Genomic DNA, 26,764 nt, shown 5'->3' on the forward strand with positions numbered 1-26,764 from the left:
GATGTTTAGTCATTTAGCCAACATTGAATTAATGGGGTACGTTTGTCAATATTTGAATTACTATGGAGAAAATGTAACAAAGAATCAAAAAAAAAATTGAGTGGACAATGACATGTATCGTCACTGTTACGGTCCTTTAACCAGGCTTAGGCCAACCAAGTCTGCATGGCCATATTTCACAAGTTGCTTCTATGTGTGGAAGCCACTGCCAGTTCTTTATAGATGTAGAGTAATGGTGACCTAAGGTCACGGTCTCTTCTCTCAGGGTGCTGTCTTGGGCAGAGCTTTCATCACAGTCTTGGCTCCACCCACAATCCAAATCCACAAACACAGAGTCCCTCTGGTCCACATGCGAGCTCGACTGATCCTGCTGACCATCCTCACTCTCCTGTCGATGCACGTGCATCTTCTCCAAATTCCCTGCACTCCCCTTCCTTTTCTGTGTCCCTTCTCTCAGTCCCAAAGCCCAAGATTGACTCCGCCAGCTTCTGGAAGGACTTCAACGAGGCAGGGCGTACAAAAGCCATCTTCTCTGACTTCCTTGATGAACTAAATGACATCTCCAACAGGATTCAATCAAATCAGGCCAGCCAGGAAGGTAACGATATGTTAAAGATGAACATTAGTCTCATCTTCAGATATTGTCATGGAATTTTCTTAAATGAAGTTCTTTAACTGTCTGTTGACAGATTATGATATGGCTCTGAGAGTGATGGAAGCCTCTGGTAGCCTCACAGTGCTTGTGGCCAAGCAGGATGAAGGTATTAAAAAAAAGACACACACACACACACACATATATATCTTACAATGTCATTACTCAGCAACTCAAGGTATATGAAATGAAATGACTACTATTTGTCCAGAAATCAAGAAGAAAAAAGTGGAGGTGCAGATAGAAGAAGCAGCCATGAAAAGGCTCAAGGGTCAACCTGATGTGAAGATGGAGGAGAAACCAGAGGTGAGATAGTGTTTCAAGTCAAACTAGAAAATCTCTCACATCTCTGCCAGGCTGGGTTGGCTACCAAGGGCCCGCAAACTTTGGAAGTCAGTCATAGCCAATTGGAATGGAAGATGAAAATTGGAGCAAAAAGTGTGTTTTGAAGAAAACGCAAAATGTCAGAAAAGCTGCTGCAGCATTAATTTTTCAGTGGTATTTCCCTATTGACAAATGATGTAATGACAACAGAGCTCCAAGGGGTGTCGCTACCTGTGAGCTCATTTGGCATGTTTATCACCTCTACCTCCTGATAGATGATAATCAGAACAGTAACTGACTTTACTTGAGTACATATGTTAACTAGAAAATGTGCTCCTCGGAGCACAGGTCTCCGCCAGGTCAGGTAGGTTATTGTGGCCTCCTGGTGGCGCTATAATAGGCCAATGTGAAAAGGGTGCGATTTGTTCTTAGGCTTTTCACTGCAATCTGACACTGCATTCATGATTTGAGGCATTTTGTTCCAAAAATGTGTTTTGCTAAATTAGACCTGCTGGTGGCGCTATAACAGGCCAATGGTAAAAGGGTGGCATTTCTTCCGCGCCCTAATAGAAATGTGTGTGTGAAATTTCACGGAAATCGCAAGCTGCGTTCATGATTTGAGGCATTTTGTTGAAAACGGACCAATCCTGCAAACTTTGGAAGCCAATCTTAGGCAATCAGGATGTAATATGGGAAATCGGATAGATCCGTGTTGATCACATGACTATAAAGATACTGTGTACCGATTTGTTTGGACAAAATCTGTAGGAGTAGTATCAATAAATGTGTTTTGCACAAATCGGCCTCCTGGTGGCGCTATAACAGGCCAATCTGAAACATTTGGGCCAGAGGTTCTGACTTGGCATCCAGGGAGTGTGTGTGCACAGTTTCGCAGCGGCTTGGCCAACGGTGCCGGAGATTAGGTGGTAACGGACGGACAGGACACACGGACGGACGGACGGACGGACGGACGGACGGACAGGGGGTAAAACATACTCTCTCGCCATGCCTTTCGGCCTGGCGGAGACAATTACTATTCAGAACATGTCTTTTATTTTATTTTTTTGGCGCTCGGGTGGCACAGTGTAAAGTCCCTGCACACCACCACGGAGGTTATGGGTACAAATCCACCGTGGTGCAGCCGGCTTTGTCGGGCGTCTATGCAAACACAATTGGCCCGTGCTCGCAGAAGACAGTCCTACAGGAGGGCTTTGGGCTACAACGGGGTTATAGGCGGGCTCCCGCGGTTGGCTCGCTCCCCGACGGGGCTCGTTCGGGATTGCTTGTATCGTTTGCGCCCTACAATTGTTCTCCCCAATCTACCTGGGAGGGGGGTGGGGACTTTACACCTTATTGGGGAGCTACAACTTTCAGACTATCCCCACCCCCCCTCCCTCCCTCCCTCCCTGCTTCGGGGGAGACCGGCTCCACCACGGCATCCATCTTTGTTTACATCGAGTGGACAGTGTCACTTTGTCGCAATGTAATTAATTATAGGGCTCAGCAACCCAATAATGATGGTCTATTGGTGCTGTTTAGGCCCAAATAACTTGATATATAACTCGATTTTATATATTATATGTTTTGTTGACATTTGGCCTGGATCTTTATATCTGTCACTGCTGCTTGTCCCAGTGGGATGAATGGAGAGGACTTCACCCACACAATGCAGCAGGTAAAGTGCCTATATAGGCTATAATGATTAATTGGACATAATCACTGAATAGTGTAGACCCTAGGGAAAGACTCGATTTTATATTTCATATTATTTAAAAGCTTAGTTGTTATGTAGCAGTTAAAGGAAGGAAGGACATATGCTAACGAAATTAGTGTGTTAGCATCATCATATTAACAGGGGTTTATACAGGCTCAGTGGGGCATGAATCATGATCACTATATGCTCCTTAAATGCTAGGAAAGACTGGACTTTATATTTAATTAAGATTAAGATTTGTATGTTAACATTTGATGTAAAAACGATTTGACTGTTGTTGTTGTTGTTAGCCATCTGTAGCAACCCTACATTAGGGCAGGGGTCTTCAACAGGGGACCGTCCGGGACCCCTAGGGGGTCCTCAGTTACTACAGAGGGTCCGCCAATGTGTGTGTGATAGGAACTTTTTTTACACGCATGTAACATTGTGTTTAGGCTGCCTGATCATCTTTAAATCAGCGACATTAGCGCGCTAGCATCGCTAACGCAGACGTTTTAAGGCTCTGTGGGGCATGAAATACCAGTTTATAACATTGCAATGCAAACGGTTTTATGCCCAGATAAGCTGGTGAATACGCTGGAGTCGTTCTTAGATCGATCTGGGATGTTATAATAACGTGAACATGGCTGTAAGCAGCAGCTGTGTGTGAAACAAGAAGTGTTGCCATGTCTGTTTATTATAAGCGACTTTGGGCTTGTTTTTCTGCAAAGCTGCTTGTTAAATATATATTGGTAGTGGGCTGCGTTTTTTGCGGGGCTTGTTTCTAAAGTGTAGCTGCTTGTGTTGGGCTTTTTCTTTGGTTTAATGTTGTTTAAACCAGTGGTTCTCAAACATTTTCATGTCAAGGACCCCCATGTTCCCATGTTATATGTATTTGTCCATCGACCCCCATCTAAAAATATGTTGTGCCAGGGACCCCCCCATACAAGATTTGTATTGTTAAAATGTTTAAAAAATATTCCAACATTCACATTTTCTACCAGATGTTTTGGGGAAAATAGCAGATCTACAAGCACACACAAATAGCCACTGCAAGGTGGTCTCATGTGGCCTAGTAGTTGCTTCTTTTGGGCTTGTTCTCCTTTGGTGCTATTTTATATGTTGATGAATTGAATACCTACTGTAGGACCCCAATGGAAACGAGACCGCAAGGACTTTTTTGGTGCTATCCTTTTAGACAAAGTGTTTGACTGTGCTCGTGCTGTTTTTACATTTCTGTTTAATAAAATATTCAATCAGTCAATCATCTATGGGCTGAGCTGAAAGCTGCATAAAGCTATGATACCTTACAGGTCCATTTGGTTCAATTTGTACTGTCTCAGAGTTGGGATTTTATAGTAGCCTATAGATTGCAGTCCCAGAGATAGAAAATGTTATCAAATGGGGGTCTGTGGTCTAATGCATATAAAACTGGGGGTCCTTGAAATTAAAAGATTTGAGAACCACTGTGATAGGGAATACTGTGTGTTCATATTTGAGACAGGTATTTATGCAATTTTCTACTGTGATTACAGGTCAATCATATCAGTAATTGATAATCAGCCGATTTGTTTTTTAAACGGGCTATTCAGCCCTTTTTAAAATATTTTCTGTAGTCACATGCAAGTAAGACATGGTGGTGGTGTCACAAAGCAAACAAAGCACTGGTAGTTAGTACTTCTAGCGTCTGCTGGATCCAGGGTGCAACTCCCTGCAGTGCTGTATACCCTGCTGAGTGTCTCACCTTTGTCCTGTTGTATGATTACATGAAATGTTATTAATGACTTAATGAGTTAACAAAATTAACAATTTTACTGAAACTGTTGACAACTGTGTGTATTGGCTGTGTTCAGAATCAGATCAGCTCACCTGGCTGAAACCCACTTCTTATGTTTTCTTGTAATTACACGTTTACACCTGTAGGCTACTACAACTTCACTGGAGATGCTGATGGTGTCATTTAGCCTTTTTGTTGTATTATAATATCTGAATGAACTCTTCACTCTTCATACATCAAGCGGATAGCTCTGTGATTACACCTTTAGCACATGGTTGCTTTAGTCTGCAACCACACTCACTGAATGGAGGGTTTACCCCTCCTCCTGCTCAGAGGTGTCAGAATGGACGGAAAATAGTTAAAATATACATGATTAGAACATGCTTAAACATTAGACAATTAAGGTCTAATATTGCTACAAATTGCTACAAAACCTGTATATCCAGTCGTTTTGGGGCACAAACAAGAAGTTGAAGGATAAAATCAAGTCTGATAATGATGTACCGTGCATGTTCACTTAAGACCATTTTTCAAATATAGATTTTTTTAACATTTTGGAAAAATAGCCAATTTTACATCGAGGTGCCCAGATGTCCCTAGTGCCCACTATCCTGTATCCATCCAATGTAATTCTGGTTTAGTCACAAGCTTTTGTTGGTTCAATATTCATAAAACCCACAGACACACTCTACAAGCTCATCCCGCTTCGCATCCCAACGCTTTGTGAGCTTGTAGATCGGCTATTTTTGCTACTTTAGTGTGACACTGTAGTATGAAGATTAAAAAATGAAAATACAAGAAGCAACTTGTAAAGCCTTCCTTATGTCAGTATCAGTTCAAAACAGCAGCATCAGCCCAGTACCTCTGTTTGTTTATTGAACGGTCAAAGCTTAACACGTGTCAAGTCAGACGAACGTAAACCCTTGACTTCTGGTTGGTGGACTTCAAAATAAGAGCACTTTGTCAAGTTATGGGAAAGTAAGTGTCTTCCTGTCTGTAGAATGTAAAATAAGAGCACTGTTGGCTATATTGCGCTGTTTTCACTGTTGCTACACTTAAAAATATAAAATAACAAGTGTTAAGGTAGGGTAAGTGATTTTCTTTTGTTAAAATAAGTGTTAAATAGCTTTATATTCTGATAGTACTCATTGCTACAGAGTGTTTGTTCAGTAACATGAGTCTCCATGTCTCTCCAGCTCTTAAGTAAACAGAAAATGCCTTTTCAGGTCAGGATACCAATTTTATCGAATCAGGACAGAGAACTTAGACAGGATACAGATTAAACAAGTGAAATTGGAAGTGATGACACAAAGAAATGTGCATGTAAATTTGGAACTGGAACACTATAAAAATTAAGCTGATAAATGGGTACTCTCCTGATTGGCTGAAATGATGTCACCTACCTGGAGATGTATTTTCTGTCTATCAAAGAGCTGGAGAGACAGAGAGACCCCTGTTACTGAACAAACACTCTAGAGTCTATAGCAATGAGTACTATCAGAATATAGAGCTTTAACCCATAACAAAAACCTTTTTGTTTTTACCAAAACATATCACTTACCCTACCTTTAACCCATAGTCATATTCATAGCTATTTAGATATTTGTCATAAATATTGAGGTATGACATTTTTTATCGTGCAGCCAGCCCCATAATTCGCAAGTAGAAAGTAAATAATAAGTGTTTAATTGAACGGTAATTAAATTTAACCTATCATTTTGTAAAGGACGATTAACTTTTTGGGCAAGACCTGTGGGCAAGTAGAAAATGACCTATACTTGCCCGACGGGCAAGTGCCTCTGAGACCTTAGTGTCAACCCCTGATGTACCATGCCTCACATCCTTACATGCAATTATCAGTTCATAATTACATTGCCTTTTTAAAACATATTAAGTTATAACTGATATAACAGCTCCTCCCTCCCCAACATGGAAAGCCTTCAGGTGGGCAGAATGGAGAATTGAGTTTAATACCCCTTTATTACTGCAGTGTGGTGCCTAGTTCTTCAGGTCTTTAGATGTCATTTACAATGTAATAATGTTCTAGGAGTTTAACTTGTTAAATTTGACTCTGGATCTAAACACTGCCTAACATGGAACTGGAGACAGGAAAGCTAGCAGCAGTAGTTAAGAGAAACAACACTAACCAAACTAATACAAAAAGTAGTTCAAATGCAAAGGCAGGGGAACAATGCCTTGTGTTGTGGCGCGTTGCTTGTGAGCGCCTATTTTAATATTTACATGTGTACAAAGGAAAACAGGAGGGGGCCTAGTATAGAGTCCTGGGGACTATAGTCAACAAAATATATATGGTTTTAGTGGGTAACCACTTCAACCTAATATACTTAGTTGACAGGGTCCCCAAGGAGTGCATTATTAACTTACAGTATGGATCTTCTATTCTGCTGAATGTTTGCCTAGGTCACATGGGGTCATTGGGGGAGACACCAAGCTAGATGACTCATATAATACCCAAGACCAATCAGCAGTGGTCAGGGAGGGGCTACATGGGGAAATTGGGAATTGGCATCACAACAAGACTTCAGCCTACACATTCCACCACTAGCGTCCAGGAGAATTACCCTCCCATACGCCCCATCGCCGCTCGCGGGAGGGAAGCCGGGCCGGGAGGGTGATATTGGTCATTGCATGTATTCTAGGCTAGGGCGGCACCTGTCAGCAGGGAGTGTAGGATTCAGAGTCAGTAGGACACAACAGCAGTGACAACACAGAAATATGTGTGGGGAGAAATTAATTGGCAAAACGACTACATTTGGGAGAAAAAGGGGGTAAAACATTATTGCCTTTTTTGCGAGCCTCATTATAACATAATTCTACGTATTAAAATATCAGCAAGATGGCCATAGGAATGATAGCTGTGCTTACTGCCAAAAGTCTTGTAATGTACATAGATTTACCTCATTGTCTTCGCCAGGCCAAAGGCATGGTCGAGACTATGTTTTGCACCTCCGTCCGTCTGTGTGTCCATGTGTCCGTGTGTCTGTCTGCGAGCAGCTAATCTCTCAAGAACAGATTCTGCACTGCGTTGGAATCTGTCGTGAAGGCTCGTCATAACATGTACACACTGGGCTACAAGTGGGCGTGCCTTCAGATCAGGAAGCAGGCCGCGCTTTACCCAATCAAATGTTGTGGGCGGGATTCACATGTCCGTCGATCTTTCCCCCTCGAAACAAACCCAAACTAATTTAACAATAGCGTCCGCGGAGCAGATAAAACCACGGAAAGATATTCACATTTTAACTTACTCTTTCATCATAGAAACAAGTGGGCTTATAACCAAAACGATCCATGTTCTCTGGGAGAAGTGGTGTTAGTGTTCCGTGTAGAAATATTGTTAGTGGGAATGAAAACATAGTGGCACCCACGGGAAGTGAAAGCTGAAGGCAGACCTAAACCCCGGTTTCCTTGTGCACTGGCGTTACGTTTTCTTCCGCCCAGAGCCAACAGACATAGAACAAACAGCAGAGGGCGCTGTTTTTCATTTTCAGTTGGCGATGGGTTCCCAGATTGGCGAGCAGCTAATCTCCAGCACTGTTGGCTCGATCGCAGCAAAACTGTTTACACACACTCCCTGGATGCCATATATATATATATATATATATATATATATATATATATATATATATATATATATATATATATATATTATATAAAATGAAAAAAGGTTGTAAGAAGAAGACACAGCCTTAGCAATAAATTACATAATTTAAAAAAAGAAATCGCCAAAACAAAAGTGTGTGTGTACTAAGGAATCATGCAAGAGTCAGTTGACAGAGAGTAACAATACAATTTTCAAGAGCTGTCATTGTAGAAAAGTCTTATTTGGTTCATCTATATTTTTATTTAATGTCCATGATTTGGTTAGATTTTCTCTGTTCTTTATTTTTAGGGAACTATTCAGTTGCATGGTGAGATGGAGGACCATCCTGATACAGAGTCACTGTCCTCTCCACATCCCTCATTGGAGCTCCAAGATGAAGATCTAAGTTCATTGCCTCGTTCGCACAGCTTACCCTCACTGAGCCAAATTCCATGTACAGTGAACAAGGCGAGTCTCAGAGCAAAGCGGTCCCACAGCTTAAATGATGATGTTGTACTGGACAAAAAACAAAAGATTACACCTGACATTGTTGGAGAAAACAATGAAAGCTACTGGATCCACTGCACCCAAGCAGGACTTTTCCAATGCAGCGTGACCGGCCTGATGTTTAAGATGGAGGCAAAGGGAGAGGTGTCTTACAGGACAGTTCCTTGGAATTCAAGGCTTCTAGCCCAGCTGGTCAAGAGGCCTGCAGGACCACTGTTTGACATCAAATGCCCGCAGGCGACTGTGCGTCAGTTACACTTTCCACATTGTGAGATCCTCTCCTTGGGTGGAGGCAAATCCTTGTCTGTTCTCCATGTGATGGATGATGAGCGTGTTGAGCTTATCGACCCCTGTGAGATCACAGAAACTCATGTTATCATAAATGTAACTGGATTATCTCTAATTGGTATCATCAATGCGTTGTTCCACAGGCCTATCAAGGCTTTGGTGTCACTCTTTTATACACCACCGATTGATGATGATGATCCCAGATCAACCCTGAATGTACTGCTGCTGCCTAAGAACGTTGTGCTGGATGACGTGATTAACAAAAGGAGGAAGAGGAATGCAGAAGAGATCTACATTGAAAAGCCTCCCTGTAAACTAACCCCAAACAACACATTTTCCCTCTCCACTTCCCCTCAACATGATTTCATCACAATTGAACCAAGTGCAGCCACATTTGAAGTTGAATCATCCTATGATAATTACATCACAACATTTCAAGTGACTTTCAATAGAAGGTTGAGGTATGTAAAGCTGCGTCTTCTAGAAGATAATTGGACAGGTAAAACATGTCCATGGGAAAGCTGTGTAAACCTTCCAGGACAGCAGCGACACCAAGTTCAGTGCACACCGAGTCTTGAAGCGAAAGAAAAACTGTTGTCTGTGCGGAGCAGCTTCATCGACAGCATTTCATCTGCCAGTCTCAAATTATTATTGGATCAACTTTTAGAGAAGAAGGTGTTCACCGATGCTGAGCTGGAGATGGCTGACGGCTACAACAACAGAGGTGACAAGGCACGTTTTGTCATCGATATAGTGAGGAAAAAAGGGCCTGATGCATGTTATTGCATGATATTGATTCTCTGTGATATCGACCCATGCCTCTCTCATCATCAGCTCAAGTTGATGTAATGCGGTACTCATGAACTTGAAACAGCAGTCTGTAGGAAAAGTCCTGCTTCTACTTTTTCTGAAGATGAAAATAAGTTGGACACTTTGAAGTTGGATCAATATATATAACTGTTATCAGTTTTATTTACAGACATCCAGAGCAACTTCAAAGTGAAGGAGCAATGCCAGGTGCATTTACCTTGATCAAAACATGAAGTGAGGAATATTTATTTTTTCATGTTGGCTTTGATGAAATCAAGCAGGCTCTACTTACAATTAGTTTTATGATTTTTATTCTTTGGAACTCTCATTTTACCGATCTCATCTAAAGATGGGTGAAGTGTCTTTCTCAGGGACAAAGCCTGGAGGAACCAAGGATCAAACCAGGGACCTTCCAATTCATAGACGCCCACTCTGCCACACTGTGCGTGTGTGTGCGTGCACCCTTACTGACTCACTCATGGTTTTTGCCACGCCATTGTGCTGCAGCTGCTACACTAGTAATGATGTAATGTCTGGATCATGTGATGACAATGTTGTGGGGTTGTGGTGCAAAGCAGTTCACCTCTCTCCACCTCAATACGTCCCTCACCACGTTGTCGTGCTCCTTGTGTTGTCACATGTGATGCAGCTGACGACAACTGTGTCATCAGAGAATTTCTGGAGGGTTTGTAACGGAAGTCAGAGGTGTAGACGGTGAACAGGAAGGGTGAGAGCACCCAAGTTGTTCACTAACATTCACCTGACAAACCATCTGGATGGGATTTCTGCTCCTGGTGGTGACTGAATTTACCAAACAGCCAGCACTGGAGTCACTGGTTACCACTTTTGGTGTAATTATTGACGAGAAATCCTCATTGTTAATTTAACTCTGAGGGTGTACAAATGTAACCACATGACATGGATCTATATTATATGCTGTAGAAGCCATTTCACTGTTTTTGTTTTGATGATTATTATTATTATTATTGTTGTTATCATTATTTGCCATTATTAGTTTTGATGGGTTCCTGGTTTATTAGATTATTATTTGTGGGCACCAAGGTCACGCCTCTCCAGGGCCTGATTGATTGGGAAAGGTTATGTAGCCCTGGTTGGTGAGGAAAGGTTATGCACCTGGGTGGACGGATGTTTTTTTCACCAGCGCCAGAGAACAATGCCATGAGAATAAGCTGTTTGTATATGCACATTATTTGGGATCAGTAAACATGCAAACTAATATCCAAGTTGTTGTGGACAATGTGTTATTTTGCCTGCGTTGAAGACAAGCCTTATGGTGCACCAGTGGGTTTATTGACTTGTTTGGAGGGTTTGAGTCGAACCGACGAAACGCCACTACAAAACTAAAAACCTAGTCCTGCTGAACTTTGGATTGTGGGCAAAATACTCAAGCAAGGAAGGAACTATATGGACATGATGGGACACATTGGAGTGTTCATTGGATTGGATTTTGTTGGATTCTGGAAGGATTTAATCACAGTGGATTCCAATTGAATTAACTGGGATTGGACATGCATCAAAGGAGATCGCTGTACATTGCAACAAAGACACATCAAAGGAGATTGGTATGTAACGCACACTGACTGTAAAGCTGTATAGGAAAACGGCATAAGAGTTGTTTATATTCGTGTTTGTCACTGCTAGACTTTCAGTAGTGACACGACTGCTGCATTGCAGTCAGCGCTACTGCGTGTCTTTTGAAGTTACACTGCACTTCTGGCTCGTTGTGTGGTAAAAGGGAATCACACAAAATGTCAGACGTCACAAATGTATGGAAAAGATTTAAGTGCTTATGAACCGTATTGAAAATGTCAATGAAGTACAATCTGAGCTGAACAATTTGATGAAGTGCTTTAATGAAATGAGTCAAAGCATGATGCATTGTTGAGTTTTCCTCTGCCTGAGGATGAGGTTACCAAACAAAGACAATGGTTTGAAACAAAAAAGACAGTGTACTGTGGTTTTACAGAAGATATGAAAAGGTGGCTTTCTGATGCTGATCAACCATATGAACTGTATGTACCACAACCCCCTGCTAGCCTGAATGTGGCAGAATCTAAGGAAATAAGACCTGATGATAGTATTTCTAATGTCGCAAGCCACTCCCAGTCCCAAACATCACATGCTTCAACAACAACCTCTGCACTTGTCAAAGCTCAAGCTGAGAAGGCAGCTCTTATGGAGCGTGCTATCGCCTTAAAGAAACAACGTGAGCTGCAGGCACAGGAGGAACAATTGAGGAGATAAAAGGAACAATTAGCACTGGACAGTTGGCAGCATTCAATGCCAAAATCAATGTTTTGGAGGATAATGCATCAAGGAGCGGCTCAAGAGCATCATATGGAATTCGGTCTTATTTTGACAAACATGCTAAAACCACAAGCTCAATCCAAATGTAGCTGTTTATAATCCATATCTGTCGAGAAGTGAGGTGCAGAATATGTTTTCGTCATCGTCAGCCATATCTTGCAGCATACTCACTGGCTTAAGAAGCGAAACTCTTTTGTGTCTGGGTGCTGTGTTGACAAAGACCACTTTTCTGCTTGTCCTTTTCAATGGTAGGGATAGCAATCTGTAGGCTGCTTCTTGTGCACTTACTTCTCTGTTGTTGAGGAATGCAGAGCCAACCTTCTTTAGTTGCGTGGTCACATCCTCTCCTCTGTTCTCATCAGCAACTTTCTTCAAGAGTTCACTCATAGCTCTTTCAGATTTTAACATGTAGCTGGTTATGTACATGACACAGGAGTATGCGTCCAGTACAAATTGAATGTCCATGTTTGCTTGCCAGGTTTCCAGGATTCTTGTATTGTAATAATTGATCCAACGTTCTGCTGGTTGACGTTTTAGTATGATCTTTTTGCCAGACTTCATGACTGATAGGGCCCATTGGTAATCCTCTTCATTGACACATGCATCTTGCAGCAAGTCTTTCAATGAGATATTCTCAGGATTGTCCTTGTTAGACATGGAGGTAGCCACTTTGTTCAGAAACGTGGGGCTTGCTTCAAGGAGTTTTTGTGTAGTGTTTTGGTCTTCTTCTTCAGGTTCTGTGGCTTTAAGGTTTCAGTACTCGGAAGGTGTGGAAAGTTGAATCTGCAGAAGCCTTTTTTTCTGCATGTTGTAGAATGTTTGTGTTTCTGTAGTGAAAGGACTATTTTTTTGAGTACACCATCGTCTTCTGGGATTGCACATGTTATATGTCTGTCAATGAAGGCAACAACTTCAGCATTTGTGCTCACACCAACTTTTGGGGCATTCTTTATCCACAATAATATATGCGCATGTGGCGAACCCCTCTGTTGAAATTCAATACGTATGAAGAAATCTACAAGCTCACCAAGTGGATTGGACGTGCCACCAATGAAGTCTTTGAAATATGCTTGTAGACGATAGTGAAATTGACGTGCAGCCGTTACTGGGTTGTTGCGCAGCCATTTGCATTTTTCTTCATAGCCCATGTTTTTGACATCATCTACTGTTAAGATCTTCCCATACTGACGTGCAATACTTTGAATAACTTCTGGCCATCCCATGTCTGCGGCACTCAGCGTTACAAAGAAGGTTGGTATTCCTAATTGTCTGACTATTGCTAGTAAGTCTAAAAGCACGTTTTGCCAATAGGCTGGTGAACCTCTTGTGTTTTTTAGGAATTTGAAGGGTAAGCCATTCTAAACTAATACAGAATTGTATTTATCACCCAGGAAACTGCCAAATTAGAATTTTACAAAATCCTCTATGTTCCTTATGTCTGCAAAAAGCCATGGGAACATAATTTACATGGCTGTGTATGTGGGAATGTTCAGGAGTACTTGCTTTTTGGGCTACGGTTGCATTATTTCTGTCTGACAAATATACCTTGTTTACCACACATTTTATTATTAAATGATGATTCATCTCTAAGCTTAACACTTCATAAGAAGAGTGTTATTGGCCGGTTTAACGGCAGCAAAGAAAATGCTTGTAATGAGATGGAAACCACCTCATAACCTTAGTATTCATCGTTGGACGTTGTCCTTCTATGAGGTCTTGAGATTGGAGGTGTCCGGTGCTCGAGCACAGGGAGCAAAGACTAAATCGATCCAAACATTACTTACTGCGGCCCAGAAGGTTAAATCAGCTCTCCACTAGGTTGAACAATTGTAGGCCTACTTCGGTATCAGAGAATGAGCATTATGCATGTATACTGAATGTGTTTAGTTTTTTGCCTTATTTCAATAAGCAGGTTTAGAAGGTATGCACTAACATAATTATTGTTTTGGTCTTCATTTTATTAAATTGTTTAAAAATGATTGTTATTATATATAGGCTATATGTATATACATCATGGTTTTTCCTTTGTTTTCTGAGGGCAATTGATTAACGTCTGTGTGAACCCTGGGGTCTCACCGTCTGGTGAGGGGGTTGTTTTGCAACCACAGGACCGCCAGATCAGAGGAAGAGAATTTTACTATTGCTAGCAGGCAAACTAGAGGACATGATGAGTACATTAATGACCACTGACGGACAATCTATTTATGTACTGAAAAGATACACTTTTTTAAGTTGTTGTGGGACTTTGTGTGAACTGTTTGTCTATGCATAGTGATACAATGTAATGCTGATCTCGAGGGCACTCGAATGATGATGACAATGTAATGTCTCTTCCCTTGAAAATCTTATAATAAAATTAGTTTACAACAGGCTTGTTTGCCAGTCCAGAAGACATGGGTCCTTGATTTACACATTTCTTTGTTACAAAAACCGCTGTGTGCGTTTGTTTACTCTGGTGTACTTTGAGATTACAATGAAAAATGATTGCATAAAACAATCTACTTGAAAGCAGTATCAACTTTAAAAAAATGTGCATACTCATTTATATCTTGGCATTTGTCTGATATGCACCATTCCAGCATAGGTCAGAAACATATCGCATTATGTTATAAATATGGACTCATGACAGACCTTTTACCATTTGAGTACATACCTGCATCAATGACATGCAGGTATGTACTCAAATGTATAAAATCATTAGGGATGGGCAATATTATCGATATCACGATATATCGCGATATTTTATATATATATTTTATTTTTTTTGGTTTTCAGATACAGGCTTTATGAAAAACATTCAAATAACCTATCACAGATCTACAGCTACTCAATATGTAGTGTATATATAAACAATACGTAGTTGTGATATATGTATATATCGCAATATATCGCAATATATCCCAATATCGTGATACGACCCAAGTATCGTGATGCGTATCGCAATATAATCGTATCGTGACCCAAGTATCGTGATACGTATCGTATCGTGAGATTGTTGCCAATACCCATCCCTAAAAATCATGAATCTTTTCTGTAAATATACCATTGAAAGATTATATCAAAAAAGTTACATGTTGCAAGTTAAAATGATGCTCTTACTTTGTCTGTTTTGCAGCTGTATTCATCTGGTATTATTTGCCAGTGTTCACCGGAGTTTGATGACTTGTTTGGTTTTGTTGTGGAGGATGTGAGAAATGAGGTGAAACGGGGAAATAGACTGGTAAAGTCCTTTTATCATTTTCACACAGCACTCAACTTCATACTGTGCAGATTGATCTGCTCTCTTAATGCAATGTGAAGAAGTGCAAGAGGTCCTACCATTTCCCATGTGCAGTTGAAAAGGGAGCTGCGATCATTGACGATGTGAAAAAAGAGAAATATCAGTTAGTCCAATATCTATATCCTAAAAGATATGATGTCCTTTTGGTGACATCACATAATTCCTGATTTCTTTTTTTAGAAGAAGCCAGGTAGATGTACTTTTGGTTAATTGTCACATGCAATTTTCTAAAACCATCTCTATTTTTCAGGGTGTTATGCCACATACACAAGGAATTGGGCGAGTAGATTTTTATTCTCCACTTATTATGAAACTTATGTTACTTATCGTAACTGTCAGGTGGAACCCTTGTATGTCCAAAAGCATTACTTTTCAGGAAATGGAAAAAATAACCTGTGTTCCAATGGAACCAATGTAGTATTTAGTCACAAGCTCTTGTGAATACTTTTCATTAGTTTAATATTTATCAAACCCACAGACCAATTTCACTTTCAACACAAAACTAGTGACAAGAGCTGATCTACAAGCTCACAATGCGTCACAATGCGACGCGTTGTGAGCTGGTAAATACTCACTTTTGTGTGACTTTTTGTCGTACAACCGAGAAGGGCAATTGACATATATTTTGTTACAAGCTTTTTGCCCGACAACAATGTTATGTATCTATTAACTTATTTTATTTCCTCTTTTTTCCCAACTTGCAGAAATCAAAAGCGACACACCTGGCCCTTCACGCAGAAAAAGGGATACTTCTAAACCACTTACAAAGTGTAGCACTAAGGTGTGTAAGAGATGTAATTAAAACACCACATGGTCATAGACACATTATTGCATGTAAAACCTAAGGCTTTTTAAAAGTAAATTATAGAACAATTATTTATTTTTTTGTCCATTGTTTGTACTGATATCATAAATAAGATCCCAACATAGAGATACCTTCCAAAATCAGAGGTAAAAACACATACAGAAATGTCTTACGTATCAACAAATCGACACAAAAAGTTCAAAAGATTTTGTTATAATCATTAAATCAATTAGTCCGATTAACTTAAGCCCTGTATTATAATTTGTTGTACAATGGTGACGTGTGAAAATAGTTAAATAATTGTTCATTTATAGTAGTCGAGGCAAAGTTTGCAATAATCATGCATACAAACTTGTGCTGGTGCCATTCTATTAATTCTATTCTACTTCGTAGTCCTTAAAATCTGTGTGATTGATCATGTGAGTGAAGATATCCATGCAGTCTTGCACTTTCCTCAAAAGTATTAATTCAGAGTCACAGCCATAGAGTTGTATAGAATTTTAATTATTGTATAACAATTATATTAGCATTCTTTATAGTCATGAATGAATGAAACCCTGACTGCAATCATGATATAATATAATTTGGAGAAATTGCAAGAACAAGGAGAACAAGAAAGTTAAAAGTTCTAGCTGGAGGCTAGCTGGAGGCCTGTGCAAACCGCACCAGGAGAAGACACAATACAACATATTTTTGTGGTCCAAAAGTTGTACCTCTCATTGAGTGTAAACGTAAGCAAAGTATAAATTAGCCTGCAGCATTCTGCTCTAACGTTCAATTAAATGTATTTGACTGTACTACTTAATTCAGTGAAAAGAAAAGGTGATTTTACTCATTTGAGCTTTTCTATCCAAACAGAGAAAGCTGAAATCCAATGGCAGGTCAGTGTTGTGCTGAGAGGCATGTCTGTTCCATTTTCTTACATCCTGCTAAGCTCTGAGGAACATTGAGGAAACTCCTCCATCATCTTCGGTCTTGTGCCCTCCGCTCCAGTTGTTGCCATGACAGCCCTTGCGCCTAAATCTCCTGCTTTGTGGTTCTTCTCCAGGTGGCTCTAGGCCAGGGGTTCTCAAACGTTATTATACCACGACCCCATATTAGGAGGTATTTCTTTTGGCGACCCCACCGACCGTGGCGTTTTTCTCTATTGTGGTAGCTGTTGGTAACTGGTCTGATTGTCTGTCTGAGAATTATCTCCCCACTTGGTAATGTTACATTGTGTGATCGCGCTCTAAATTTAAGGGTACAGATGGAACCAGTAGTGTCGTGGAGGCCACACGGGGTAGGACGGCGTGCACGCCAGAACGTGCCCCCCCCCTGTAGATTCACGAGCCAAGTACCCAAATGGCTACTTTGCATAACAGGTTTACAAGTGAGTGTGAAAATGTTTCCTCAGATTCCTCACACCTCGCATCTATAGGCTACACGGTAAGCAAGCAACACAGCATCTTGGCTTCAGTAGGGCTGCTGCCAGTATCCTATCTGCACGCAGCAATGCCTCAGCCACCTCAAAGAAGAAAAAGATACTCGTTCAAAGTAAACTTTTAGTTTCAGCTCTATAATTCATGGCATTCCTTGAATTTGTATTAGTTTAAAACATTTCCTATACAAACATGTTTCCTAATTTAAGGTAAAATAAAAAGGGCGCTGTGTGCTCGTGCGTGACATCATGAAAATACCGTCCTGCCAGTAAAAAAATCACCACGACACCGCTGGATGGAACCAAATGGACCCGTGGTCCATGTATTTGCACCACCCGCTCATATTGAACATAAGTCCTTAGTAAATTGTTTATGAACAGCTAAAATCAGTTTGTGCCCCAGCCTCTGCATGCAAGGGCTTGCCTTGTGTGAATGTGTGTGTTGTCTTTCTTGTGACCCCAACAGCACCTTCCCGCGACCCCACTTTGTGTTGCGACCCATAGTTTGAGAACCGCTGCTCTAGGCCTACCTCTCTCCTTCCTGCCTTGCGGGTTCCATGTTGGAGCATGTTTTGTGATTGATATGTCTTGGAAGTGTGTGACCTATGCCGTTTCATTTCCTCTTGATTTGTGTTTCTAATTGTGTCTTGTCTAAGTTCTGAAGCTTTGTGTAAAAGAATATCACAATACATGCTTTTAACTTTGTTATTGTAGTCACATCCTTTTATTACGTGTTTCTTAACACATAATGTCTCTGTCTTAATGTTTCAATGTTTAATGTTTTATGTAAAGCACTTTGAATTGCTTTGTTGAAATGTGCTATACAAATTCACTTGCTTTGCCTTTGCTTTTAGCTGTAGAGTGGTTCCCGCTACTTGCATCTGTGGCTTTATCCTGGCCAGTTTTGAGTTGTCCGTATACCACACTGATATCCTGCCATTGTTGCTTTTCCTGTTTCTATTACAGACAGGACGGGGTTCCTTCCAAAGTTAAATTGAAGCGCCAAATAAGCTCAGGTTAGTTTATTGCTCCAGTGACTTATCAATACATGAGAGAATGTCATCCGTATGGGTTTTATTTTCTTAAGTTCACAATCAGTCAACACTGTTTCACTGAAGGATGAGGTTGATATGACAGTGATTTATGCTAATTACGTTTTACACACACAAATTAAAGTCTTTGTAACATCCATTTTAGTAGTATTTTGGCGACCCCTCAGTTAGAACCGTGAGAATTCAGTTTGAAACAAACCCACGGCAGTACCATTTGAAAACGAATGCTGAAGGGTCTCTGCAGGGTTATTTTGGAAATCAACAAGGTTTTGAGAAACGCTATTTACAGTATTCAAAAAACAAATACTTGTCATTTTCGCAAACTAGTTTGTGGACTGGTTATTGTGAAAGATATGACAAATAACTTGTTTAATTGAACAAGTTACACAATTTAAATATATTCATCACTGTTGATAGACTACCGGTATATATTTATTGATGGACTGAAGTGTACATATTCAGAGAGCATTCAGAGATCCAATTGCAGATTTTCGAGTCAAATGAATGAAAATGCAAACTTTGAACAGTCATATCGCATTTGCCCTACTACATACATGACCTTTTTTTTACACATATGCCTCTCCCTTGAGGAAAGAATTTGACTCATGGTCCCATATCTTTCCCTTCCCTCTACTTTGGTTTTCGGCCATTCAATGTTTTATTTAACCACTTAAATTCCTACACATTTTTGCGCAGTTTGCACAAAACTTGCTATGCACAATCTATGGACCAATATACAGCATAAAACCAGTACATTAGAAAAGTTTATACGTACCAGAAAAAAAATCCATAATAATATTAAGCCTCCATGAGTGCATGACAAAACTTAAACCCTCCATTATTGCCCCACGAAAGCAAAATGGTGGCACTAGAGAGATGGTTACCGATTTAAGCCTAAAGGCCATGATGAAACTTCTTACAGTGGTAGAAGGGCACTGCTAATGACCACTGGAGGAATATGAAGGCAATTGACCCCATGCTGTTGCTATGGTTTTTACTGTCTTCTCCAGATTAATAGTATCAATCAAAACTATAAATGTGTTATTGCTTTCCCTCACTGTCTTGAATGTTCTCTCTAGACCCAAGAGACTTACAGGTAATATAAGCAATCCCTCCTTCATGAATGATTGTACTTTAATAAGTTATTTTTTAAATGTTAATGATACAACATGAAGATTTTGATAGAGTAATGACTGAGAAATGATTATTTCTTCACAGAAATGATTCTGAGAATGATTCCACCTCAGGTATGATTTCACATTGCCTCACATAGTTAGACGAATCAGAGATCTCTCCCTACTGATAGCCTTGTGAAATCTACAGTATATTCCATGTAGGGGCTAGAACAATGACAAACCCCCCCCCCCCCATATTGTGTCCACACAGATTTAGCCCATTCATTGAATTTTTCATTGAATTCAATGTATCGCCAGATATATTAGTAGGCAGAGATCTCTGATCGTCAGGCTATGCAAGACTAGCTTTCTCACAGGACACACTCCAAAAATGTGAAAACCTGATGTAACCTGAAACTACGGTCTCCCCAGGTATTGCAGGTAATGATACCAAGTGTCAAAGCCAGGACGGATGTGAAGATGCCAATGAAACAGACATTTCAGTGAGTTTAAACATAATACCCCCCCTCCCCAAACTCAGTGCCAGCATTACCAGGCAGCCCATCTCTCTGAATCTTAATCCTGTGACAAAGATATCCAGTAAGCCTTCTGAACACATAACCTTTGCAACCAGCACATAAAGCCAGTTCACTGTTTGGAATGATGTTTGTTTTTCACAAGTTGCTGTCATAAATAGTAGAACAACAATATAACCTATATGCAAATTAAACGTTGTTGCTATTGTGTTTCTTCAGGTTGCAGATTCTGAGCGTTTGTTGCTGCCTGTGACAATCTGCATGGAGTCAGATTCTTCCCAGATGACAGGTATTGTTACTCAAATACATCATCACCTGCAGTGTCCATTCATGTTGTTTTAAATACTCAAATACACCATCACCTGCACTGTCCAGAGTGTCCATTCATGTTGTTTTAAATACTCAAAATACATCTTCACCTGCACTGTCCAGAGTGATGAAGTTTTGATATCGGCTGTGTAATCTACAGCACTGTATCCAAAAAAGTGGGTCGGGACCCATTTGTGGGTCGCAGACCAATTTGTTTGGGTGAAGAGTAAATTTTATTTATTCTCCCCTACATTTTATTTGCAATTAGTATTCCGAAACAAAAAAATAAAAATAAATTAAAATCTAAGAAATTCCTGTAAATCGTTTATATCAGTGGTTCTCAACCTGTGGCTCGGGACCCCGAGGGCATGGGATCTAGCATGTAGATCTGCTATTTTCACAACATTTATCTGTAGAACAGAGTCAAACAAAATGTAATGCCTCAACTCCTACAATTCCAAGTGCTTGTGGGGGTGGGGAGGGGTCCCTAGTTCAGATTATTTTGGGGGGTCGCGGCCTGATAAGATTGATAATCACTGATTTAAATGTATGTACTTAATTACGTAAAATCATATACACATCAGAGTGTATGATGTACAAAGAATGCATTTTATTTATTTCCCCCTTGCCATTCTGTTAAAGGAGAATTTCGCCCGACGTTATTCTTACCTTTATTATGATGTTATGATATCCTAGGCAGAGTGGTACTGTACAGAAATTCCATAACGGATCTGCCACAGTTAAAAACCCGCGCCTATTGTCCTTGCTTTAAATCGCGTATTTGAATAGCTTTTTTTCTTTCTTTTTTTCTGGAGAGATCTGATGTTTACAGTGAGAGAACACTATGCAAGCCGTGCTTTGACGACACTTCCGGCGCCCGACCGGAAGTGTTTAAAGGGACTACACCATGAATCAAATCAAGCCTCAGATATACTCATTCCAACTAACTTCTCTCTGGCTTATAAAGCACTTTCACCTGCAATACCACATTGTCCTGTTTGGCACGGGTGCTATTGAGCCAGTTTGTATGCATGTTATCTCCTGGTTCTGTGTGGAAAAAGTAAAAAAATAAATAAAGAAAAAATAAAGAAAAAATAAAAAAAAATATATATATTTTTGTTGGAACTGAAAAACTGGAGGGATTGTACCCTGACGTGACGTCACGTCAGGGACCAAATCAGTTTGGCCTGTTTTGAGATCAATTTACAGAAAACCCCAGATTTGCTGTGAAAGCCTGAGTGTTCAAACTGGGGTATTTTTGGGGATAGAAGAGAGGTAGGGGAGACCAAAAACACAAAAAAGAAGAAAAAGTTAAAATTCATGGTGTAGCCCCTTTAATGTTTCATTAACCAAAGCTTGAGTCATCAAACACACAAAGTGCAATCATTATTAGTAAATGGTAAATTGTTGTGTTGTAATGCATTTTAAAGTGGGGATTGATTTGACGTATTAAACTTGCAATGATGTTTAGTCATTTAGCCAACATTGAATTAATGGGGTACATTTGTCAATATTTGAATTACTATGGAGAAAATGTAACAAAGAATCAAAAAATGTTGTTAGTGGACAATGACATGTATTGTCACTGTTACGGTCCTTTAACCAGGCTTAGGCCAACCTAAGTCTGCATGGCCATATTTCACAAGTTGCTTCTATGTGTGGAAGCCACTGCCAGTTCTTTATAGATGTAGAGTAATGGTGACCTAAGGTCACGGTCTCTTCTCTCAGGGTGCAGTCTTGGGCAGAGCTTTCATCACAGTCTTGGCTCCACCCACAATCCAGATCCACAAACACTGGTCCACATGCGAGCTCGACTGATCCTGCTGACCATCCTCACTCTCCTGTCGATGCACCTGCATCTTCTCCAAATTCCCTGCACTCCCCTTCCTTATCTGTGTCCCTTCTCTCAGTCCCAAAGCCCAAGATTGACTCCGCCAGCTTCTGGAAGGACTTCAACGAGGCAGGGCGTACAAAAGCCATCTTCTCTGACTTCCTTGATGAACTAAATGACATCTCCAACAGGATTCAATCAAATCAGGCCAGCCAGGAAGGTAACGATATGTTAAAGATGAACATTAGTCTCATCTTCAGATATTGTCATGGAATTTTCTTAAATGAAGTTCTTTAACTGTCTGTTGACAGATTATGATATGGCTCTGAGAGTGATGGAAGCCTCTGGTAGCCTCACAGTGCTTGTGGCCAAGCAGGATGAAGGTATTAAAAAAAAGACACACACACACATATATATCTTACAATTTCATTACTCAGCAACTCAAGGTATATGAAATGAAATGACTACTATTTGTCCAGAAATCAAGAAGAAAAAAGTGGAGGTGCAGATAGAAGAAGCAGCCATGAAAAGGATCATGTCAGCCATAGCTCATCACAACACTTAAAGATGTTCATATACAGTACGGTCCATATTACTGTCTGCAATGGCAAATATTGTTGATCTTGTATTATGTTTAGAGATCTATTAGCCCTGCATATCTATCAGTCTATATTTTACGCTATTGTTACATTTCACTATGTATATGTACTGTATATTGATGTTAAATATACCATGTTTTGATACTTTTTTTTCACATTTTGAAAAATGGTGTGAAGCAGTTCTAATCTCAAACGGTCTACAGTCTTGCTCAGTTGGCAGATATTAATAGCGCATTGTTCTGTATCTGTCAAAGTTCCCAAATGCATGCTCTCTCCTTTGACCATCTATCTGTGCTAGACATGAACGTTTTAGTAATCCTCAATCTTTATACTTGCTGAAAAAGAAGGAAAGACAAAATGAATGTACCAATTTTTTATTTTTTTATTGGTTTGTTGCAATTTAACTGCCACTTGAAATACAATATTATTGGCATACAGATATAACTAGATAAAACAACGTTTTGCCTTAAAGCATGGAATTACTTGGTACAATTTTTCAAGTGTGGTGCAAACATTACTAAAACCTTGTTCTGAAACATTTTTGTTGGGAATATTTGCGGCATGAAAAGAATTGAGTGTGCTGGGAGAAGTACACATATTTGTCAAGTAAATGTAGAACTACTCGGTTACAGGTAAAAGTCTGGTATTAAAAATTTACTTGAGTAAAAGTACTGGCATCAAAATATACTTAAGTTACCATAAGTAAGAGTACTCATTATGCATTGTCCCATTTCGCAAGTTCAGTATGTATAAAAATCTTTTGAAAATAGCCAATAGATTAATTATAGTTAATAATTGTAGTGGAGTAAAAGTACAATATTTGCCTCTGAGATGTAGTGGAGTAGAAGTGAAAATTGGAAATACTCCAGTAAAGAAAAAAAATACCCCAATTGTACTCAAGTACTTTTTTTACTTTAAATTCTTATCCCACGATTTTGTAACCCCATTCTTTACAATTGTCTATGTAATCCTGGGCACTACCTTCTCTCTGCCAACCTAGGGAGGCCAGGGCCGAGCTCATGCCTCCTTCAATGCATGAGAGCCAGCTGACCTTCTTTTCACATGACGGGGGGGAGGTTCCCTGGTTGGACGTAGCGCGTGGAAGGAATACGTTATTCCAACCAGTTCCTTTCCCCTCCATCAGGCCCCCCGGCTGGCCAGGGGGGGGCAGTATAAGCAAGTATAGCAGTATAATGCAAGCAGTTTTTAAAAACTGGTTCTAACCTAGAATCAAGAAGTGCAAACAAAACCCAATCCCTAGCCTCGATCTCCAGGCTTTTATTGTTTAGTGTTGCTAAAAAATAAAAGCCTGGCCAACGCGTCGGTGTACTCGGTATAAGGAAGTGTTTCACTTCCCAACCAACCAGAGTGCAGTTGGCGTCGCTCGTAATGTTGTGTTAACGGGGCGGGGGTTGACGGACAGATCGGTGAACCAATGGGATCAGCCGCAGTCTCTCGCCGGCTCTTTACACCCGCCCCTCTATACACGAAATCAGGAGCGTTGGGGCAGTCTACCCAATCCCCAACCTCAATACATATACTTGGCCTGTGTGTGTGTTTTTTTTTTAAAGCTCAGTGCCCATTGAGGAGAAATAACTTAAAAATCAGGACAGGTTGCCAAAAAAGTATTATCAGTCCAACCATTCAAGAACAATCAAATGGAATCCATAGACGTGGGAAAAAATAAACAAAATGCAACAAAGCATGGTCAGGCAATGCCTTTGAGTACTTGCATATTGTCGCTATCGGTTAGAAACCTTATATCTCCATATTTCATTGTGTTAAATGAATGCCCTATCTTATACAAGAATCTTATACAAGAATATTCAATCTACAAGCTCAGAATGTGTTATATGAACATTGTTTCATCTGGGGCGATGCTATGGCCAAATGGTTTGGGTGCATATCACATTGGCGTAACATGTCAACTAACTTTCCTGTCTCACTATCACTATGGAAATTATGCAGAAATGCAGAAAGAAAATAATCTAATTTTAAATAAATAAAGTGGTTAAATGTGTCTTGAGTTTTATACACATTTAACCAATGAAAAGTAATAAGAGCTTGTGACAAAATAACTACATTGGTTTTCCATTTCCTTAAAAGTAACAGTTTTGGACATAAAAGGTTTCCGCTGGACAGCAGTAATATCAGGCAAAAGACAAAGTACTCAACCCCAGTACTTGAGTAAGAGTACAGATACTCCTGGTCAAATTTACTCCACTACAAGTAAAAGTAGTTCAGTCAAAATGTTACTCAAGTAAGAGTAAAAAAGTAAAAGTCCTTTCAAGTCCTCGACTACCTCAAGCACTGTCCCGTCTGCAGTGGCAATGATGTCCTCTGTGTTAAATACAGATACTTTAGTTTTCTTGTTATAGAGCTTGAGGCAGATCTTCCTGCACTCCATTTCTACTGCCAGTAGTAGTTCCCTTACATTCTCTGCTGTGTCTGAGAGACTCAGGTAATGTCATCTGATAGTCAGTCATCATGATGAGAGTTACTAGCTTATCAATCAATCAATCAATCAAACTGTATTTATAGAGCACATTTTCACACAACCTTAGTTGACCAAAGTGCTGCACAGGTAAAAGAAAAGCAATACATCAAATCAAAGAACAAACACAAAAAAACAAAAACATGTATAAAACACATAACATGCATGCATATAGGAGACACAGACAGAGCGAGATTGTTCATTTACACCTACAGTATGTACACAGAAGATAGAAAACGTTAGATAGGAGTTAAAATAGGAATATTTAGGAGTGGATGTTGTTAAAAACCAGAGAGAAGGTGAGTTTTTTGTAAGGACTTAAAAATCTCGATGGACTTAATAGATCTGATAGTGCGGTCAGCTTAGTCTTCCTCGGGACCAGTGTGAACCCCAGTAAGTGGGGGCCCTTAGGGATATTTTCGTTCACTTTTGTCTAAAAGCGCCAAATTTGGCACAGGTGTAGCTCAGGGCATACTTAAATGATTTGGCTAGGGCGCCCGCGCCGGTGACCTTTGGGGTCGCCACAGCGGCCGATCCAATATGGCCGCCACTTGTAATAGCTTTTGTCTCTAACATTTGAAACAGATGTACACTTGGTGTCTATTTCATGTGTTTTGACAATTAGAAATGTGTTGGAATGCTCTTTTTTATTTTTGGGTGTGTCTAGACCCCTAATTTGCATAATTCCAAGTGGCGTTTTGCTATTCTGAAGACATTGGACGTAACTTGGCCATTGTTATGAGTAAAACCTGGTGCAATAGGTCTAATTCAACTAATTCTGACATGCATGATTCCTTTCTGATGTTTATATGAAATGTCAGGGGTGGGGAGGGGGGGGGGGCTGTGGTTGTGACATTTTGAAGACATTGGTTTCGCTTAAAGGGCTCTTTGGCTACTTGCGGGGGAGGCCACGTGGAGGCTGTCTTCTTCTCTCCCTTTTTTTTTCTTTTCTTTTTTTCTTTTTTTTTGGGGGGGGGGGTTGGGGTTGTTGTTGTTTTTGTTCCCCAATAACTAGACAAAAGCTGCACCAAGTGTGCGCACTAACTCCAGGTTAGTGTGCTGGACCCTCATTGTTGGTGCATGCACCCTCACATCCACACAATGAGGTGCAACAGACCCCAGATTTAAAGCACTTGCAGCGCCCGCTACAAGACTTCTTGCACCCGCAGCGGAGAAGGATGGCACAGGCTGTACTGGCATCTGGCAGATGGGTCTAGTATGGTTCCCAAGCCTTTGTTGTCGAGCTGTTCCATCCCCACATTCCAAAATTGGGAATATTCAGTTTGACGGAGGTTGCCTGACTCCAATAAAAACTGGCCTGCAGCAGTGCCCTTTTTACATGC

The 26,764-nt window shown here is 40.3% G+C and overlaps 1 protein-coding gene and 1 long non-coding RNA gene across 8 annotated transcripts in view; both read left to right on the forward strand.

Moving 5' to 3' along the window:
* phf11 (PHD finger protein 11) overlaps positions 1–23,409 on the forward strand; it is a 61,391-nt gene extending 37,982 nt beyond the window's left edge. For 4 of the 7 annotated variants that reach the window (XM_080456832.1, XM_080456833.1, XM_080456834.1 and 1 more), the window contains 4 exons: positions 266–598; positions 690–761; positions 864–958; positions 8,357–9,752. In XM_080456832.1, coding sequence (XP_080312958.1) covers positions 266–598; positions 690–761; positions 864–958; positions 8,357–9,691 — 1,835 coding nt within the window. In that variant the 3' untranslated portion in view covers positions 9,692–9,752. Of the gene's footprint in view, positions 1–265; positions 599–689; positions 762–863; positions 959–8,356; positions 9,753–15,291; positions 15,364–15,510; positions 15,533–19,755; positions 19,785–20,084; positions 20,156–20,407; positions 20,478–22,407; positions 22,549–22,639; positions 22,712–22,807 lie in introns of those variants that run through there. The other 3 variants (XM_080456838.1, XM_080456835.1, XR_013934940.1) reach the window with 3 other exon arrangements.
* LOC308105893 lies at positions 15,965–18,584 on the forward strand. Its single transcript, XR_013934941.1, has 3 exons — positions 15,965–16,041; positions 16,924–16,946; positions 18,452–18,584. It is a non-coding gene; the product is annotated as an uncharacterized lncRNA (long non-coding RNA).
* Positions 23,410–26,764: the final 3,355 nt, after the last annotated feature.

This window comes from Gymnoscopelus braueri (genome assembly GCF_963280865.1).
Source record: "Gymnoscopelus braueri genome assembly, chromosome: 18".
NCBI lineage: Eukaryota > Metazoa > Chordata > Actinopteri > Myctophiformes > Myctophidae > Gymnoscopelus > Gymnoscopelus braueri.